Source organism: Madurella fahalii (assembly GCF_045866475.1).
Source record: "Madurella fahalii IFM 68171 DNA, scaffold_1, whole genome shotgun sequence".
In the NCBI taxonomy this organism is placed as follows: Eukaryota; Fungi; Ascomycota; class Sordariomycetes; order Sordariales; genus Madurella; species Madurella fahalii.
In genome coordinates, this window is record NW_027263971.1 from 7810318 (window position 1) to 7829800 (window position 19483).

The 19483-nt window shown below is 51.9% G+C and overlaps 4 protein-coding genes across 4 annotated transcripts; 1 reads left to right on the forward strand and 3 right to left on the reverse strand.

Annotated features, from left to right (window-relative positions):
- Positions 1-212: 212 nt before the first annotated feature.
- Positions 213-671, reverse strand: MFIFM68171_02211 (uncharacterized protein; the record flags this gene model as incomplete). The annotated part of the gene is made up of 1 exon (XM_071057633.1): positions 213-671. One exon carries the CDS (start codon positions 669-671, stop codon positions 213-215), a length of 459 nt encoding a protein of 152 aa, XP_070913734.1.
- Positions 672-6259: 5588 nt separating this feature from the next.
- MFIFM68171_02212 (uncharacterized protein) lies at positions 6260-6586 on the forward strand (the record flags this gene model as incomplete). Its single annotated transcript, XM_071057634.1, has 1 exon — positions 6260-6586. One exon carries the CDS (start codon positions 6260-6262, stop codon positions 6584-6586), a length of 327 nt encoding a protein of 108 aa, XP_070913735.1.
- A 17-nt stretch (positions 6587-6603) lies between these two features.
- MFIFM68171_02213 (uncharacterized protein) lies at positions 6604-8169 on the reverse strand (the record flags this gene model as incomplete). The annotated part of the gene is made up of 2 exons (XM_071057635.1): positions 6604-7789; positions 7871-8169. 2 exons carry the CDS (start codon positions 8167-8169, stop codon positions 6604-6606), a joined length of 1485 nt encoding a protein of 494 aa, XP_070913736.1.
- Positions 8170-12644: 4475 nt separating this feature from the next.
- Positions 12645-13268, reverse strand: MFIFM68171_02214 (uncharacterized protein; the record flags this gene model as incomplete). The annotated part of the gene is made up of 2 exons (XM_071057636.1): positions 12645-13055; positions 13110-13268. The coding sequence occupies 2 exons, from the start codon at positions 13266-13268 to the stop codon at positions 12645-12647; spliced, it is 570 nt and encodes a 189-aa protein (XP_070913737.1).
- Positions 13269-19483: the final 6215 nt, after the last annotated feature.

Consider the following 19483-nt stretch of genomic DNA (forward strand, 5'->3'; position numbering starts at 1 on the left):
GCAAGGGTCATACTGTAGGCGTTCTGCCGGTCTGCGATATCGAGGCCCGCGGTACCGCATTTTACCTCGCAGGTCAGGAACGGGAAGTACATATAGTACGTACCCATAAAGAAGGACTGGTCCCCGGCGATGAAGTCGCCAATAAATGGCGATAGCCTATCGAGCTGGTCCTTGGTAAATACGTCTCGTTTGAACCCAACGGAGTAGTCAGGTTATAGACGGGGCCTAGTGAGGGGGACTGAGTTGTTCCATCCCTCGTTAATACTCTCGACAAGGCGTTTATAGTTCTTGTTCCGGAGTGCGAGGGATTCTACTGAAGGAACAATAAGCCTTGAAATGGCGAAGATAATCCTCGCCTCATTCTTATTCTCGAGGTTGCGACAAGCATCCACGAAGATGTCGTCGTCGAAAAGCGTCTCCTTAGGGACCAGTTGTTCAGTACTAAGGAGGTCCTTAATAAGATGCTTGCTCACATCCGTAATACCAAGCTCAGAGATGTCCATATATAAGCCTTTGGTCTGGAGCAGGAGCGGGTACCGCATGTCTCTATAAGGCGCACTCTTCTCCTCCCTCGGCTTCTGGTCGCTGGGCGTCGCAGATGTCGCAGGGTTCCATCGCTTCCGGGATAGAGTGGACGAGGATTTCTTTCGCGCAAGGAGATGGCGGTCCATAGTAAAACCTGTCCCTGAGATCTCTTCCGGCCAGTTCTGCTCCTCTGGCCAGTTCTGCTCCTCTGGCCAGTGCCCTTCCTCCACCCAGAAAGCAACTGGGTCAGCAACTGGGTCACTGTGTTTATGGGCGCCGCTGCTAATCGCTGGCTCGCCAGATGCGTCTTTTGTAGGGCGTGGAGGAGATGTCTGCTGTCGCTTTGGGTCTGGGTCTCCCTCGAGTGTGTGTCCGGTTGAGTGCTTGCGCTTGCTACCTCTGCTCTGGACAGGCGCCGGTGGTTCCTATGGATCCAATGACCCAACTTAGCTTGTGAACCATATAATACAAAGGATAGAGGGCATACTTGTGGGGGCGGCGTCTCGCTGGGTGTAGTTGGACGCAGTCAATTTCCTGCAAGCGTCAGCGGGAGATGTCGTTTAGCGCTGTGAAGAATAAGTACCTTGATTATTTGACGCCGGCGATGGGTGCGACCTTTGGGCTGCTGTTTGGGCTCGAGTGTCGGCCATGGCGATGAGAATGGGAGGAGAGCGAGGTCCTTGGTTATATGTCTGGGGGAAGAAAGTCTCGAGATAGAGTGACGTGCGAGAGAGAATGGGATGGGCTGGCGAGCGTGCAGGAATGGGATCCACTAGTTGCCGACCATCCAACCACAAAGTTGGGGAGCTGGACAATGCCGTAGGTGCGGGACGGCGCATCCTCGACGTCCAGTGCGCTGTCCCGCGCGGCGCCGGTCACGAAGACGACGGTGCTCGCCAGAGCCGGCTTCGCTCTCCATCTGCTGCACCATTTTTGCGCAAACGGCTGCCCTGCCAAAGACGAGGTGGTGCTCGATGCGAGCGCTCGCCTCGAAACGCCGGGTCATCCCGGCATACCACGACTCGACGAATTTGACGAACAGACACTCTTGTGTGACGTGTCGGCCGACCTGACACGGCACGAAGACTCAAAGCCCGACCAGCCCGAGTGGACTAGCGATCGCGGGCCTGAGCAGGTATAGCGACTATGAGATCAAGGCGAAACGCGCGCGGCGGGAGTGCCCGGCCCTATGTATTTAAGAGTGCAGGGAGACGATGATCCTGATGATACTGCTCAGCCTCACAGCATTCCTCCATGCAAACTCTGATGTACTGAGACTCACTGCTGTCGGCCGCCGGCTGGCCCCATCCTGGCGCCGCGCGACGTTTCGGAGCGCCCCCTCCATATGGGGCTGACTGGTTTTACCCAACATCGAAGCTGGTGGGCAGAGGGTAGCCATTTGCCAGGTCTGTAGTCGGCGCCGCCGAGGGCGACCAGTTTCCTAGCTCCAATCGACCGCCCTATGTCCCGGTTCTCGTCACTCTGTTCGTGACCACTGTTGCTGGCCGGGTTAGAGGCTGGCCGCGGCATCGTACGTCAGCCGGCAGCGCTCAACTACTGGGCTGGCCAACAACATCGTCTCTTAGATCGTGAATGACCCCCAGGGTATTTCTCAGGGACCTCGGTCAACCTGGTTTGTCGCCACGACCGCCAATACGATCGACGCCCTAGACGAGGAGGAGAGGGCGGTGACATGAACACGAGCCCGGACTCGACCGACATGGTCCCGGCGTGGATCCAAGCCTTGCAGCAGCGAACGGCGATAGATGGGCTTCCTGGTGTCGTCTTGACCGTGGCACTGGGCTGCACAACGTCGCGTCCCTGTGCCTCATCGTGGCGTCCCAGGGACTACCGGTATTTGATGACCTCGGTCGCTGGGCTGGGCATGGCGGTCCGGGGATAAGGCGAAGTCGCCGGGCCCGTCGGTATGCCGATGCACTGCTTCTGACTGCCCGACGGCTGGAACGGGTACTGACGGGCCTTGTCGCTGATGATCATTGGGAAGGACTGACATAAAGGCTTTCATAGCCATCAGGGCGCTTCTAGGAGAACACTCTTTTCATGTACGGTCTCGAGTTCGTCTTCCGGGTGCTATTTTGGATATGCATTTACCGTACTAGGACCAGACGAAAACAGAGTCGTTCCGCAACCTGACAAGTGGAACTACGTGGATACGGAAGAATTGGCGAAAGAGTCAACTTTCATGCAACCTGGCATTCTAACCCGAACTCTCGCGTCATGAATGCCCCAGGCTTGAAACGTAGAATAGCGGGAAGTTGTCGGTGATTTGTCTCACAATGAGCATCGTTGACGCTGCCCAAACCTTAACGGTAAGCCGGCAGAGACCATTACGGCCGCATCAGCAAGTAGCCTCTTGACGCATCCAAGCCGTAACACCGTGCGGTTCCTGATTCCAGACATGAAGGGAAGAAAGGACGGCGCCGAGAGGAAGCCCGAAATGTGGTTCAATCTGTCTGTATGTACAGTTGTTGACCGGGGGAGCACTAAGAGGAACGCTTCACTGCCCTTCGCCGGCGGCTACTCGATGCCAACACTAGGCCAATGCCAGGCCGAAGTCGGATCGGGGCGCGACTGCCCAGGGCTGCAGCACGACGACGGAGCAATCCAAACTCCCAACAGCCGATGTGTCGGAGGACTGCTGCCTTAGGACAGTTGGGGTGGCCCAGTCGGAAGACAGCACTGTGGTTCAAAAGTCTGAGGCACTTGCTAGCCTGTCCGTTGCCGGTGCACCGTACATACTGTGCTATGCTGACGACTCAGATAACCAGAGGTGCTTCGGCGACCTCGCTAGCCGATATGCCCCCAATACCTCCCGGCAGGACGCCGTCTCCAACGGCCGTGTGGTCCCGCGGTGACCGCGTATTTCCTCCACTGAATCTCCCTGCTCAGCCACGTCTCACAGACACCGGCCGGAAGCGCATTGTCAAGTGTCGAGGATGTCAAGTTTCGCGGAACTCTTCGGGACCAAAACTTGGCACAAGGGACAGAACTGGGCCTCAGAAAGAGGCGGGAGGAAACCCCAACTGGCGCGTGTGCCGTGGGTGGCAACCGGCGCACCGTATCCGTCTCGAGAGTCTTGTGTATTCTGTCGTCTCGTGGTAAGGGTGTAGAACGGCAGCGGTAGCCGCGGGGTTTCGAGGATAAGGCTGATCTCCTTCGCAGTATGGTGAGCAAACTGGAGCCTCGATACTTCCAACTGACGACCGGTCATCCCGGCATGCCGCCACCGCGTTCGATGACGGCGAGGTCTGGGGAGTCGGTTAAAACGGACGGGTAATCGTCGCTTGGGTTAGCCGTCGCTTGGGTGTCGTTTGGGTGCGGGCACTTTGTGGCATCCCGGTCCGAAAAACGTGGGCAGGTTCTGGGAGAATGGATACATAGAGGGCTTCGAAGACGGCGAGAAGTGTCGTGAATGTTCGACTTTGGTGCTCTTGGGACGAAGGGGACGGAACGACATCGCCATCATGTGGTGGGAAATGCTGTTCGAGGGAGCTGTTGGCCGCCTCGGCCATCCTCGACTTTATGAGCCGTTGCGACTCTTGCCTTTGGCTGTTGCGCAAATGTGGTACCGGTGCGCACCGTGTTGCCTCACGACATATCCGTCCGTGGGCTGCTCGAGCAGCTTTAAGCCCAGCACGTACACTCGGCTTCCGCTAGATCCTGGTTGGACCAAAACCTCCTTCACGACAAGAGTTAAACCTCTCGACCGGGCGCCCCAGTGGACACTGCAGATGGGGAACACGACTTACCATGCTAGCATCAGTCTGCCAGGGGGTGCCGAGGATCCCACAGACATCGACGTCACGACCGTGGTTCACCACGATCGTGTGGAGGTGGCGCTTGGGCATCGAGTGAGGGGAGTGATGCTAGAAGTGGGATAGTAACTGTTGCAGTGCATGTGCACCACGATCGAAGTGCTTTGCTTGTCGGGAGAGGTATCGCTTGGGCGCCGTGAACACCATACTAAGCGAGCACCTTATCCTCTCGCTGAGTCGGCTACTTTGTTTTTGGGTCCCTCTACCGAGGGTAGCTACGAAACGACGCTACTGAGGCGTGGGCGTGGAAGGTCCGGCGTGGCGTGCTGTTGTCCTGGGTGACCCGTTACGGCTTTTCGGGACTAAAACTTGGCTTATGGGCCCGGTCGGATGAGGGTCGTCATGGGAGGGCGCACTTACGTATGATGGTGCGGAAGGTGGAGGAGGGCTGTTTAACTCGAAATGGCGGATGAGGAGTCCCTATCGCGGCTCTCCAGGACCGGTCGCACCCCCTTTTCCCATGGTTAACTCTCACCCATCGCTTTCGGCCGCGCTCTCCTTGACCGCAACCCGCCACGGCGCACTCCAAATGCAAACGTCACTTGCAGCGACCCGACACCTGCGTCTCGAAAGCACTATCGGACAAACTAGCGAACCTCAATACGCTTTAAATACAGTCAGAAGCTCGGCTCCGCTGCGCCCTTCAATCCCCCTTCCCTGGTAGCCTAGGGGGGAGCACCAGTCCAATGCCCAACACAACCAGCAGAGCCACCGAGACCAGACAACAATAAGCGGCGCCTTAGTACAAGAGGCTGTGGCGTACGAAAGTGGTGGCCACGTTCCGCTGTGTCGAGAAAAACTTCTTTAGGTTAGCGGGTTGCTTGCTATCACTCCGAATTCCAACACCCTTAGGCCGAGCTCGCCTGTCACCCGCCGCCGGCCAAACGAAGTCATCGATTGAAGCGAATCCGCGTGCAACCTAAGAACAGGTACGGAGACTACGACGACGCATCAGCGTCGGGGGCGGACGCTTTCTGCATCCGCTGAGGGTGATCAGAATATGACTGGCCATAGGGGTACGGCTTCGGTGGTCACCACCGGGCTAGGGTCCTCGCCGGCATACAATCACACCTCCAAGCCAGCAACGGCATTCGCCGTGCTCGGCCTCGTTGCTTGTCTCGGGGGGCCCTGGCTGGTTGAAGATGTGAGGTCGAGACTTTGATCTTGTCGACAAGCTTGGCGATAGCGGTACTAGGCCCAACTGCTCCAACACCATGGCTGCGCAGCCCGCCCGCCGCTGGACCTACTCAGGTCAACGGCGCGCCATTCGCACCGCCTACCAAGGAGGTCGTGGCTGAGGGGCGCAATCCCTGATGACCTTGCTAGCTCTGGCGCTTACGATGCGGGGTAGCGGGGTTACAGATTCTTGGCCGCTCCCCCGCCATCCCGAGCCCCATTCTGCACCCACGGCAACTTCGACAGGATCAAAAGGCTCAACCACACGCCTAACCACTCCTATGCCATTTCTTATTCCGAGGGTGACGCGAGAAGGCTCGTGGTATATTATCTATCTCGCGTACCGCTGCACCCAGACTCGTGACTCATAGTCCGAAAGTATGATACCCCAGGACGCATTAACTCGAATGTTAGTGGTTGGCTGGGGCGAGGGGCCAAGTGCAGGAGAGAACCACACGAATGGGCAGCCAATACATTTTCAAGGCGAGCGACATGGCGAAAGTCGAGCAAAGGCTCTTGGTGATAATAGTACCCACCCACCCATAGTACGCACGTTTCAGGCAATGCCTTTCCCAAGATTCTTGGTGTCTTGTATTGTTCAATACATCCTCGAAAGTCGACTGAGTACCGAGTATCCAGACATCAAGGTGGGTTATTAAACACACCCGGACCCTCTCCTCGCACCACTCAATAGACAATTTTGCTCATGCTTGACTAACTAGATGTCCAACAAAATAACCGACGCCCGCATCCAAGAACTAGATAGGAAGATCAAGCGCAGGGATGAGCTGAAGGAAAAGATCCAGAAAGAGAAGGACGCCTTGAACGCCATCCGAAACGCAATCAGCAAGGGAGATACCGAAGAGCTAATATCCTCGTCGTCCAAAGCCGCAAGAGATGCTCGGAACAAGGGCGGTTCGTCCACCCTAACCAACCAGGATGTGATTGATACATACACAATCGCTATCGAGCGCCTGGAAGAGGAGTATGAGAAAGTGGAAGAGGAGTTGAAAGGGCTTAAGGAGCTGATGGAGCCTCGCTCTCCGTGATCTTCGGTCTAATTACCTTAGTTATGACGGCGGAAATGGAATCGAACTATCCTGTTCCCAACCCAGTACGTCCCCGCGAAGAGGACCGCTGCTATCGCCCCCCAAGTGACGCCTGGAAGGCGAGTCCACGTATGCTTCAGGGCGACAAGTGGAGACGCGGCGTCGCTCCCCTTCTTTAGCCTCTCCACGTCTGCCTGGTAGGCCCTGCCCTCGTCTAGCTTAGCTGTGATCAAAGCCTGGCGCGCTGGGTCCTCATTCATAAACGCCTCAACCCGATCCTTCAGCCCTTTCTCGTCCTGGCCGCGGAACCACCGCCGATTGACATAGCGGTGAGCGAACCAATCCATGTCGGTCCAATTCTCCAATGCGTTGGCGACAAGGAAGCCGCTATTCTGTTTAGCGGCGGCCCATTCATCAGCGAGCAATGGCTTGCCAAATCTCTCGAGTTCCCGAGTTCGTACAATGGCCAGCAAGCGCTCAAATTTCTCGAGATAGGCATCGTAGAAAACCTTGTAGGCAAGCATCGTAGTATCGAAGAAGTCGAGCCACAAAGGAGGTATAAAGAATTGTCGGGGAACTACGCGGCTCCATTCCCAGTCGAGAACCGATATGATGGACATACTGTCACTTACAATCAGGTTGTATGGCTCAAGATCGCCGTGCACCATAACGAATGGCCCCTGGTCGAGACTTGGGTCCACCCATTTCTTGGCGAACTCGTGGAAAAGGTGGAGATGGTATAGCGTATCGCAGCCCGCCTCCCTGTCAGGGACACTGCTTCGGCCTTTGGCAAATGCGTTGTCGGAAATCTCCAGCAGCATAGCCACATATTGGGACGCTGATATAAGGCGGCCATCCGAGGTGTAGTACGAGGCCTGGATCTCCGAAGGCTGCAAACCCTCCAGCTCTTGCATATTGATGTCCAGAGATATAGTCCTCTTCCCCACCTGGGCATCGCCTGAGTCGAGTACCAGGCATCCGATAGATGGAAACTCGAGCCTTCTGAGTTGAATGTAGATATCGGCGAGTGATGTGTATAGGTTGGTCTGCTGTTCTTCGGTAAGGTCTCTGACCTTTCGGAGATCGAGCTTCTGGCCGTCGATAAATTCAAGGATAAGGAACGATGATAGCGGCTCAGGGTTATCACTTAGCGCATATGCTATCAATAGAGGGATAGGGATAGTTGTTTTTGAGGCGACGAGTCTATACGTGACGGAAACCGAATTAATTAGCTTCTTTCTATAGGACCCAACACTGCGCAGAGCAAGAGATAAAAGGACCTACTGCATCGTCGCAACCTCACTCTCGAGTTTGCTCCTCGCCCCGAGTGCCAAGCATGGCGATAGAGGTACGCGTACGACCCATTTGACCTGGTCGGGGAACTGCACAAAGTAGCAGACGTTATAGCTGCCACGCTTCGGCGGGCTGAAGAATTCGCAGGGCGTTGCATCGCGATATGACGATGCAAGTGCCAGTACACGGTCCTCTGGAATAGATGCGATGAATCGGTCGCGCTCTCGGTGAATCCGGGACTGGACCACCCGATCTTTCAGCTGTTGGGGGCCTCGGGATGCGGTCGCCATTTGGGACTCCGTCTTCGGCTTGGCTGTTACGCTGTGGTCGCGGGCAGATTTTGGATTGCATTTTCTCGAGTCCAGATTTGTCGCCCAATCACGTGCCCCTCATTCCCTCAGCGACAGGGGCCTCAGGCCCAGCTCCTGATGGTCAGACCAAGCCTTCGGTTCCCCCTTTCCAGCTATTGAGGTAGGTGATTCCGAAAAATTTAGGGGATGGCTACATTCGTGCCCCATGGTTCGAGTTTGTCGCTGTTTGTACTTGGGTACAATAACCCTAGCTTTGTCTTTGCCGCGCGCCAAACATCGCGTATACTTGATTCAAGGCAGCCTTTTCTCCCTGCACGAGCACTACCGAAGATCGCTGAGCTTATCAAATGGGGACGTGTAATCTGCTACACTGCGGAAGTGCCCTCTCTGTGATTCCCGTGATCGCGTAGTGTAGTGTTGGGGATAAAGCACGTACGCAGCGCATTGGCAAGCACCCCCATGACAAATTAATTGAGACACCAAAAATTTGGATGCTGATTTCATTGCCAAATTACTGGCAAAGAAATCAAAAAAATTTTGTAGTGAGTTTACAGCTTATGTAAATTAGTTTGCAAAGTTTGAGCTTGGTCAAAGTAGACGCTGTAGTGCTATTGCAATTGTAACTATCGGTTGTCTCTGCTAAAGACGGTATTTTATGTGGGATTTGGGGTTTTTAGTGTCTCGATTTTTTTGTCATGGGGGTGGCAAGCTACCAAACACCGCGTCGGCGGATCGGGGACCGGATCCGGCTGCGGTGGGAGGCGTGGGGTCTGTTCTTAATGCGGGTCCCACCATCACTTCGTGCGGGGTGTTGCCTGGGTACTGTACCCGGTTTGCACTTACTGTTTACTTACCCCTGAACTGGTTCAATTCGCCATCTCCCGCTAACGGCTTTACGATGTTCGCGAAGCTGTTTGTTTTAAGAGTGATATTTTAATTCTTGTCTTTCGATCCTACAACCATCCACCCATCAGCAATGACCTTGGCTAACCGCTACGTTGGCACAGGTCTTCCTTTTCGGCCCGCGCCCTCCTCATGGACCGCAACCCGCCACGGCGCGGTCAAAGGCGGTGTTAAGGAGCTTGCATGTCAGCTGCCTCGGTCGAGGTGTGGGTGCGCAAAGGCAGCAAGCTTCTCCCGGCGCGGCCATCTGGCAAGTCGGCCGATCACCTCTCGGAGGCGAGAGGCACCGTCGTTATACCGCTGCCAGTGGCAGGTCGCCCCGCGGCAACAGATGTAGAGTTTCACGGACAGGCTAGACAGCGGACAAGGATCGGTGTGGAGTTTCCGGCGGTGGTTCGAGGCCGTCGAGGGTGGCTGTCGAGGGCAGCGCGGAGACTGGCGGATTGAAGGTCGGCGTAGATGCCCAACGAGCTCGCCCCGACGAGACTGACCGGCATACTGCCTTTGCACATCCACCCCGCGGTAACGCCGCTCGAGGCAGAGTGTAGAAGTCGGACTGGGTTGGCCTATGTTGGGGACCCTTCTGACCAAAGGGCGGGGTAGGGGATTGTCGGTGTCGAGGATTTGGCGGACGGAGGGCAAGGAGAGGGTGCAGGCGACCGGCGAACATCTCTACGGGCAAGCTTGTCGGTGGTCTTGCCGAGCAGGCCGTAGCGGTGGTCGCGAGCAAGCCGCAATCGTGATGCGGAAGCCCTAAACTCCCCCAGACTAGCAGGTTGCTTACCATCATGCCAACACCATCGTACTCACCGAATCCATCCATCGCGTATCGCTTGCACGACGCTGACAAGATCAAAGGCCGACCCCACACCTCAACCACCCCGCCCCCAAGCGAAGGCTGCTGGATCCCGCAGACACCACCTCACCCGAGCTCGTCGAACTAGAACAACTACCGAGACCCTTCTCCTTCCCTGCCCGTGAGCCCGCCGAACCATCCTATGGAGCTCGGTTATCGTCCCTTGCGCCAAGTTGTGGTCCACGAAGCTCAGCCATCCCCGACACTTGACAATGCGCCTTCCCGAGCCTGCGTCCTTACCGCCTTCGAGGAGCACTCGCGATGATGCTGACGACCGCAGAGCGGGGCCAGAATTGGCGAGAGGCATGTTGGTGCACCGCCCGTGACTTGAACCCTTCCGACCAGAGACAATCCCAAGGGCAGGCTGTAAGCGCTCTGCCATTGACTGCCCGTTGCTCGACCCGGCGATGCCGGCGCTCAGGGGCAGGTCGAAGCCAGGGCGGTCTGGGAGGGTGGCAAAGGGCGGAGACTCGGGGCGCCGCTGTCAGCTCTTGTATTGTCTTCTTGGTGTTGGATCGGCTGCGATCTCTATCACATCGACAACGACCTCCTCAGTAGATGGGAGTTTCTTAGACAGGTCGCCATCGCTCTGGCTGTCGCTCCGTTATGTCGGGCTGGGACTGCAATCGATCGGTCGGGGCTGGACTGCTGTATCGTCGCGGGCAGCGCTCGTTACGGTCTGTCATGGATGCTGGCAGGACTAAAGCGATATTACCGTCTTCCCGTATCGCAAACAACAGCTGCGCCGGGGGTGTGCAGTTGCCATCATCGCCCTCATGGCGTGCTAGGGAATTCGAGACTGTTGCGCTCTCCAGGTAGACGGCTTCATCGCCTCATTGCCGCTGACCTATACGCGTTAGTGGCACGGCTCGAGCTGCGTGGTGTGTGAGCTGGTGCGCGATACCTTTCATCGAGAACGAGACATTATTATTGGCGTTGACGGCGCGAAGGATGCAGAGCTGGCCCTCAGGTTGGGTTTAGCATATAATCCAGACCGAGCACGTGAAGCGTTAGCACAAGTGAAAAAGATGCTGACTTAATTTGGGAATATGACTGAACAGGTTAAGTAATTGCAGAGGCAGGCTGTGGAAAATGCCAGAGTCAGCAGTCCCAGGATGTCCCTTGTTTAGAGCCGGGACGACCCAGCAATGGTAGTGGGGAGGCTGGCAAGCAGGACCAAAAAAAAAAAGGACTGCAAAAGGCTCTGCAATAGAGTGTTGTGGTGTGAGCGAGCAGGTCAACCTCATATCAAACAGTAGTTGTATCTGCCATGCCGAAACAGTCCAAGTGACGGTTACGTTGAAGTTCCTCTCTCACGCTCGGCTGTACTTGTTTGCGGGTTATCACCACAATAAAGCGCTACAGGCATCGAATCTGCTCCAGCATATTTAAGCATCATATATATCCTCGTCCACCAAGCCTTGGGCCCCTTGCTCGCCTTCTGGATAGAGCTGGGCCGGGTGCCAGAAACTTTGCGTGTCCCAAACCCTGTTCTCACCATCCAAACAGGGAACACCACTACCCGCGGAATGACCCAGCAGTCAGCCTCGCACTTCGCGTCTCTGATCTTGCCCTTGTAGTTGGCCCGGAACTGGAGTACGAGAAGAGTGGAACCGTCGAAACAGAAGATCTGAGGGCACTCGTACTTGTCGACGTATCTATAGGCTGTCAGACTTGTCTCGCAAGGCAAATATTATTTATTACCCCCTAAGTTCTTGACTAAGCCTCTGCTGGGTGGCAGATTTGAGGGATCCCATCTGCCACTCCTTGGCATTGATCGTGTTCCGTTTCCGTTCCCCCTGTTGCGACCGGAAGCCCTGATGTACATATCAGTGGCGATACTGGCGTTGCAGTAACCCGAGCGTCGGTTCAGGAGCCTTCCATTCTCCTGGTCGGAGGCAACAATCTCTTCAAATGATTCGAATACACGTATCGACTGAATATAAGCAAGTCTAAACCGTGTGCTATCCCTACCAGTTTTGACCTTATCTAGGAACCTGAAGGCAGTTATAACATACATCGGGATCAAAGCTTGCGATATTGCTGGGTATTGTGGTTTTTTTGAGTATTGTTATCCAATCTGCTAGGGTTTTCTCAAAGTGGTTGGCAAAGAAGGTAAACACATCTTGTCTGACGAGCCCGGAAATATTACGTAGTACTGCTGGATTTCTCTTATTCGTCTTCTTCTTGGCATGTAGTTGTCGAGCTGTTTTTTTTTTGTGGGAATGTCTTTGTCTCCCACCCCTTGCTTATGGGCAGCGCATTCCGTACAATTTGGAGCTGTTGGAGCGAAGTTTGCCACTGTTATTAACAGAGAACTAGTGGTGATAGAGCCAATGTCAGTTTCAATGCACTCATCGATATCCATGAGATCGCACATGATGGCCATCCTGCTGCCAGGAACAATGAAACCTGGTCGCAGCATAGCATATAAGTTGGACGGATGGCAGAAAGATGAGGACGTGGCAAGCTTATCTAGGCTGTATAGCATGCTCATCCATGATCCCGGATGCAGTTAAGTTGTGACCGGGAAATCCGGGCTCCTGGATTGCCCGGCAGCAGGGAATTTGCTGTGTTAGAATTGGCGCCGTTTTCATTACATGCAACTCGAGATTCAGTGATCCCGGTACGGGTAGGCTGCTGCACAGCCCCCAAAACCCATGACAACCCTTCACCCTGCCCGTAACCTGAAGACTCATAGGTACCTTGAATGCCACCACTCCATGGGATGGCTTATCTCAAACCAAGTCTCCGGGGGGGACGGCGAGCGGCGTGCCTTTGCTACCCTTGCCAACTTCTGCCGTTCCGCTGTCTCCTTTTCCCGATCACGCTTGATGCCAACAAACTTGAACACTTCCGGGGCAGCGCGCGGGGGATCCGGAGGGCACGGATCGCCTCGGGCCGTGGACACAAACTCCCAAGAGACCTTGAGCTTTAGATACCGGTTGCCGATGAATTTGAACGATAGCTCGTGTTTCCCATCGCTGGTCTTCACCTTGACAGCTTTCCGACTCGCACGTTTCGGACGGCGGAGCGGCCCAAAATGGCAGTGGGTATTCGAATCGAAATACATGTTGCCGTAGACCATGTCGGCTTCGCTGCCGGGCTCCGGTTAGCCCAGGATGGGTTCGCCCTCGCCGTCGAGGCGGTAAAAGTCAACCCTCTTGGTCATCCCACAAGGAGGCATGTAGAAATGGGCAATGTAGTCGCTGCAAAATACCTTGAACTCCTGACCTGCCAGTGGGTCGAGGCGGGTCTTGTTGCGTTGCTTTTTGCCCTTCTTGAGCGATTTGTGCACTGCGAGAATCTCCTTTTCCATGGCCCGCTCCTCTTCTAGCGCTTGTTCTTTCTCCTTTGATACTCCAGCTTCTCCTTCAGCATCTCCCGCTTTCGTTCCTCGCGCATTTCTTTTAGCTCGTAGTAGTAATCGGCGTCGGAGCCGTCGTAGGATCTCTCGGACTCCACGTCGTCGCCCTCGGGGAGCTTGGCGAGGCGAGGGCTCGGTGGTGAACATAGGGTTGGGGTTAGGGTTAGCTACCTGAAAGTTCGTGGGCAGTCGAAGAGGCCGCGAATATGCTCAACGTCTCCACTGCAAGCTCGAGTCGGCAGGGATCTTGCCTAACACTACTATCCTGAATCGAAAGGAAATCGAATATTCCCATCTCAGTGCATATAACCGCCATTGCTGCTATACATACAATAGCCGGCAATACTCCAAATCCGCTACCGAGTTTTTGTAGCCGGTCGTTTGGTACGATTCCACCTTCTCCAGTTCGGTGGCCCTAAGGGCTCTTAAAACTATAGCCGAACTTCTACAACACCGAGCAGCCTTCTCACGCAATTGTAAGTGCACGTACTTACCTATACCGCTTCTCCCGTTATATATATGTTACTGACCTGAATAGTGGTTTCGATTTCGGACGCGTATTATTTATATAATAGCTACGCCGGCTGACGGCGTCTACCGATACGTACTCTGTCTCTATATATAGCTTTCGTTGGTACAGTAGGTTATCTAAGCTCTAGTAAACGTCCTTCTCCTGTACCTAGCTCAAGTCTAGTTTCAGTTGTACTTCTCTAAATAGGCCCTACCTAGTCAATTAGTCTTTAAGAAGTAAAAAGATAGCTAGGATAAGGAATTTGAGATAGAGAAGGCGATATAATAAAACTTATACTATTATAAGATATTATTATCCTAAAGTACTTTAACTAACTTCGATACTAAGGTATACAGGCCTTATTATTATCGGATATTAGCAGTATATATCTAGCGACCTCTAAAGAAGGCCTGCTAGACCTAGATGACTTTCAGTATATAATATACTAAACTCTAGATATGTTTTTACCGTTCGGTATCTTATAAGATAATAGCAAACTTAATAACTACTACCTCGTTAGCAATAAGATTATAGTTATTGATCTTAAGTAAATAATAGTCTGACTAATAAATAATTTATTTTATCTTTTATCGAGTCAGAAGTAAAGTACTTTACCTAGTACTATAAGGAGTACCAACTCTATTTATAGACAGATAGTTTAGTAACTATAGACAAATAACCTATAAAATATTCTCTATACTGTCTTACTCGCGGCCTAACTACAAGATTTTACTATTAAGTATATTTGCCCTAGAACGCTGTGAGGACCGGCTGGGTAAGGTCGGCATGGATGCAGGATGGAAGCCCTGAAGCCACAGCACCGGCGGGGTTGCAAAAGCAACAACAACGCTAGGCCAGAAAGGCGAGGATATCGCGTCAGAGGAGCGTCCAAGGAGCGTACAAGCAAGGTCGATAACAGGGCAGCGAGCAGGGTAAGTGAGCCCAGATGCTGTCATCGTAGGGCATAAGGAGAGGGGTGGAAGACAGGACTTAGGAGAGAGACAGAGTTCAATGAGACCACTATTCTACCTCTAACGAGCACTCTACTCCTACGTTGCGCGTGCACTGCTCGTACCCAGGCACTCTGGTCCTACTATCCTTGGGTCTTTGACTCTCACAAACGCTATAGTCTCTTATACTAAGTTGCCTAACTTACTATAGATCTACTTGACAACCCCTAATATACTATCTACTGACCGGACATAGCTACCCGAGTACTCGTCTTAGTCGACTCCGTTAAAATGCTATACAGGTATACCGTTAAAGAACCAGCAAGACTACAGTATAAGGCCCCTAACCGAGATCGGCAGTATATATATACCCTAAAAGCGCCTAAAGCCCTGGGCTATAAACCGATAGAGCGTATATCGTAGCGAGTAGAAGCTCTCTTCGTAAGAGAGGATCTAGTAGTTTATAGGATAGTCTATATCTAATATCTTAGTAAGTATATCAACTCTGAATTAGAGGAGGAGTAGTATCTTACCGTTGAAATAATATACCTATAGAGACTAATACTTATCCGTATACCTATAACCTACTCTATATTAGACCTTAGAAAGGAAATATAACTAACGTGATAATAGGTAGCTAGATAATATATAATTACTCTCGAAGCTTCTGAGACAGTATCTTTTAGCCTATAACTTATAAGACATTACCCGCCTACTATATAGCTACTTAGATAAGGTTTCTCTTTATCTCTCTGATAGCGATAACGGTCCTCTTATTTTCATATTTAATTACATACATTACGTCTACCTCCTCGGAGATATTCTCAACGTACAGCGGCTTAGTATAGGAGATCTGTGTAACCTGGTGGTAGCGGTCCCAACTAGCTAGGACAACGTTAGAGATCTCGGTATAGAACCACAGCTCGCAGTCGACCTCGCATTCCAATCGTTATATTCTCTTGTTAGGGGCTATGGCAGGCTCGTCTATACATAGCCCCGTTGTCCTCATAGTTTCCAAGGAAGGCCGAGTCGAAGTCTGTAAAGGGGTTGTTCTGGGAACACGTTGAGGGAGATGGATCACGATGTCTTAATACCGAAAAGACCTGGACCAGCGGGCAATATCTTGGTGAACAACCTCCTATCAATTACACAGAGACTGATCCTTACGGATCAGAAATTCCTCGCGTGAGAGGGTTTTGTCGGAAACACGGCACCCTGAATCTTGGGAAAATGACAGTTGAGGATTTTGTGTCTTTTATTCTGATTGTGTTTCATTGTCCTTGCTCCCTCTCGTTTTTCTTCGCTGGAGAGTTGGCTCCTTTTATAGACGAGATACACGTACAGGATGACGTCCGTACAGTAGCGCAGTTAGCTGCCAGTCTTCCTTAGCTCAATAGAGTACATGGGTTTGGCTCCCGCACTAGATCCTGTGATCCTGATCTTTTGGCACCTGATCCTTTTGACAGGTTTCCCATGGGATTCTTATCTACCCTAGTACAGTGACATCATCCACCGTCATTCAGCCGGTTCTCCCGGTCTTGCCCAGTAGCTCTCATTACAAAGTCCGTATATACCAGACCGTCGTTGCTATAGTAGCTATAGACAACCAAGTTTCGGATGGGATAGTAGTTGCAGGCCTATTTTTTATTGCTCTATATAACATAGTACGTACTATGAACGATGTTTATAGAGTATTATGTCAGCAAGTTATAGACGATGGCTATAACGAGAAATGGGCTGAAGAGTATTACCTCTTCCCTAGCGAGAGGGTATCCGCCTTTCTCCACATATACAAATATATTGCACTCGTTCTCCGACGCCACAGCAGTCCGAAGATAGCCAGCTTACATGCTAAATGCTTCTGGGAACTATTCTTACAACCTTTAGCATCTTCTCTCCACTTCAATATCACGGTATCCCACAGGGCACGCAATAGCAGTCTACCTCGACCGTCAGATCTTTTACGTCCCTCCTGTAGTGGCAGGTCCCAAGCCTGCGAGCCGTGATTCTTGGGTTCAAGAGGAGGACCCCTCTATAGCGATCTTTAGAGCTCCTTTGTCCCTATCGCTGCTATACAATGCATACGATCTCAACCCAGTAGTGCTAGGAGATCGCAGGCTGATGCTATTCTGATCCCAACTGATAACGAGTTCGATAATCTCGATAGCCGATCCGATACATCTTTTAAGTCGCTTAATGGGCTTCTGTCACAGGCGCGCAACAAGGTTCAATCCGGCCGTGTTTCTAGTGCAGGTATATGCTTAGACCCTGCATTTCTCAGTAGACCAACATATTGACTTGTCTTAGTAGGTAAAAGTATCGACGCTGCTTCTAACAATCATAATACACCGGAGCCCTCGGTCACCAGCATCGCCAGCCTAGACAATAAATCACATACCTTGCCTATAGCTCTACACATGGAGTAGGAGCGACTAGTCCCAGTGCCCCCGATATCCCGTCGTTCGCCCGTATACTGCAGGATGGTCTCGTCTTTCGGTTAACAGATATCCCAAGCATCCGAACTAGTTTGTGTTTTACCGTCGGCTTCAAAAGGCTAAAGCGGATAACGAGGATAGCGAGGGTAACCAAGCTGAGCCGGCTGATACTGGACTGCCCCAGGTACAGCCGCCCTACAGCCAAAACCGGATCGACTTTCGGCACGATATTAGTAGACAATATAGTACTAATCTTAAAGCGGACCACTGCCCTACCTCTCCTCCGGCTCCAGAAAACAAAGGAGAGCAGAATAGGATATATCTTGCCGTACTGCTGCAAATAGCGGGGAGCGGGGCACACATATCCACACTACCGGATAACGAGAGTACTAGCGAGCTCGAACTGGCAGATACCGAGCCACACTTTCAGTCCCAGAACCCAAGCGGCACTGCCTCCAGTCATAGGGTTTCACAACAGAGGTCCAGCCTCTCTCAGGACCCTAATCATCGCAATGACAGCGATCAGATAAACGACCTAAAATACCGTTATCCTTCGGTCCAAAATGATAGAAGGGAGCAGAACGAGAAGAGTCGGATTAGTATACTGAAGTCGCCAGTCGATAAGAGCAGCAACCTACCTCGGCTAGCTTATGCTAAGTCATCTCTATAGCTATCTGCTAGCTAAGACTAGGCTAACCTTCAGCACGATATCGGTCGTCGTCGACATTAGAATTCCCAATAATAGTAGCTACAGTCCCGTTAAAGATAGTGTTGTAGAGTATAGCTAGGAGGACGATATTACTTAGCTACCGCGTAAATACTATAGGATATACACTTTCACCCCTTAGAACCTGCAGAACAATATCTGAGCTACAGATTCGCCTATATTGTATAGGCTAACGTATTTGATAAGCGAGCGGCGAATATAAGCGAGCGGCGAATTTTCCCCGCGACGCGAACTCTCCACCTTCAATCCTCAATTCTACTACAACAAGCTATGGCTACCCCCTTAAAAGAAGCCAGGATACTCTTGGCTCTCAAATCGATCCAAAACAGTAAAAAACCTAATGTTCTTTCCACAGCCAATATCTACAACGTTCTAGAAACAACACTTCGCTATCGACGTGCTGGTCGGCCTTTACGACGCGATATACCAGCTAACTCACGTAAACTTACGGATCTAGAGGAGAGTATGATTGTTCAGTATATAAGTGAGCTCTGTATACGTGCATTTCCTCCTCGGCTTTGTTTTGTGGAAGATATGGCCAACCGACTACTACGCGAACGCGATGCCCCCCCTGTCGGTAAACGCTGGGCTTATAACTTTGTCAAACGCCAACTAGAACTCCGGATGCGTTTTACGCGTAAATACGACTACTAAAAGGCTAAATGTGAAGATCTAAAGGTTATTCGCGAGTGGTTTGTACTTGTATATAATACTAAAGCCAAATACGGTATCCTTGACGAGGATATATATAACTTTGACGAGACTGGGTTTATGATGGGTATGATTACTACTGGTATGGTAGTTACTACCTCTGATGGCTTTGGTAAGGCCAAAAAGGTCTAGCCTGGTAATCGTAAGTAGGCTATAGTTATCTAAGGAGTAAATGTCTAAGGTTGGGCTATCCTACTATTTATCCTTTTAAAAGGGAAATATTACTAGGAGAGCTGGTATCGAGAGTGTGGTCTTCTAGCTACCTGGTATATCGGTATAACCGATAACGGCTGGACTACCAATGAGAAAGGCCTAGATTGGATTCGGTATTTCAATCTTTATATAGCATCCCGTACGAAAGGCAAATACCGGCTCCTAGTCCTCGATAGCTACGAAAGCTACTATTCCGACCAATTCGAAACCTACTGCTAGAAACACAGTATTATTACGCTTTATATGCTTCTATACTCCTCGTACCTCGTCTAACCATTAGATATTGGTTGTTTTGGGCCATTGAAGAGGGCTTACGGCCAACAAATCGAGGAACTTATGCGTATATATATTACGTATATTACTAAGTTGGAATTCCTTTATGCGTTTAAAGAGGTATTTTTTACCTCCTTTACCGACAAGAATATCCAAGGCGCCTTTGCTGGAGCCGGCTTTGTACCGTACGACCTAGAAAGAGTGATTTCCAAGATGGATATACGGCTCCGAACTCCAACTCCACTAGCCTTAAGCCCAGATACGGCACTACCTTGGCTATCCCAGACGCTACAGAACCCCCGAGAGGCCACCTCACAGATAGACCTTATTAAAGGCCGGATATCTAA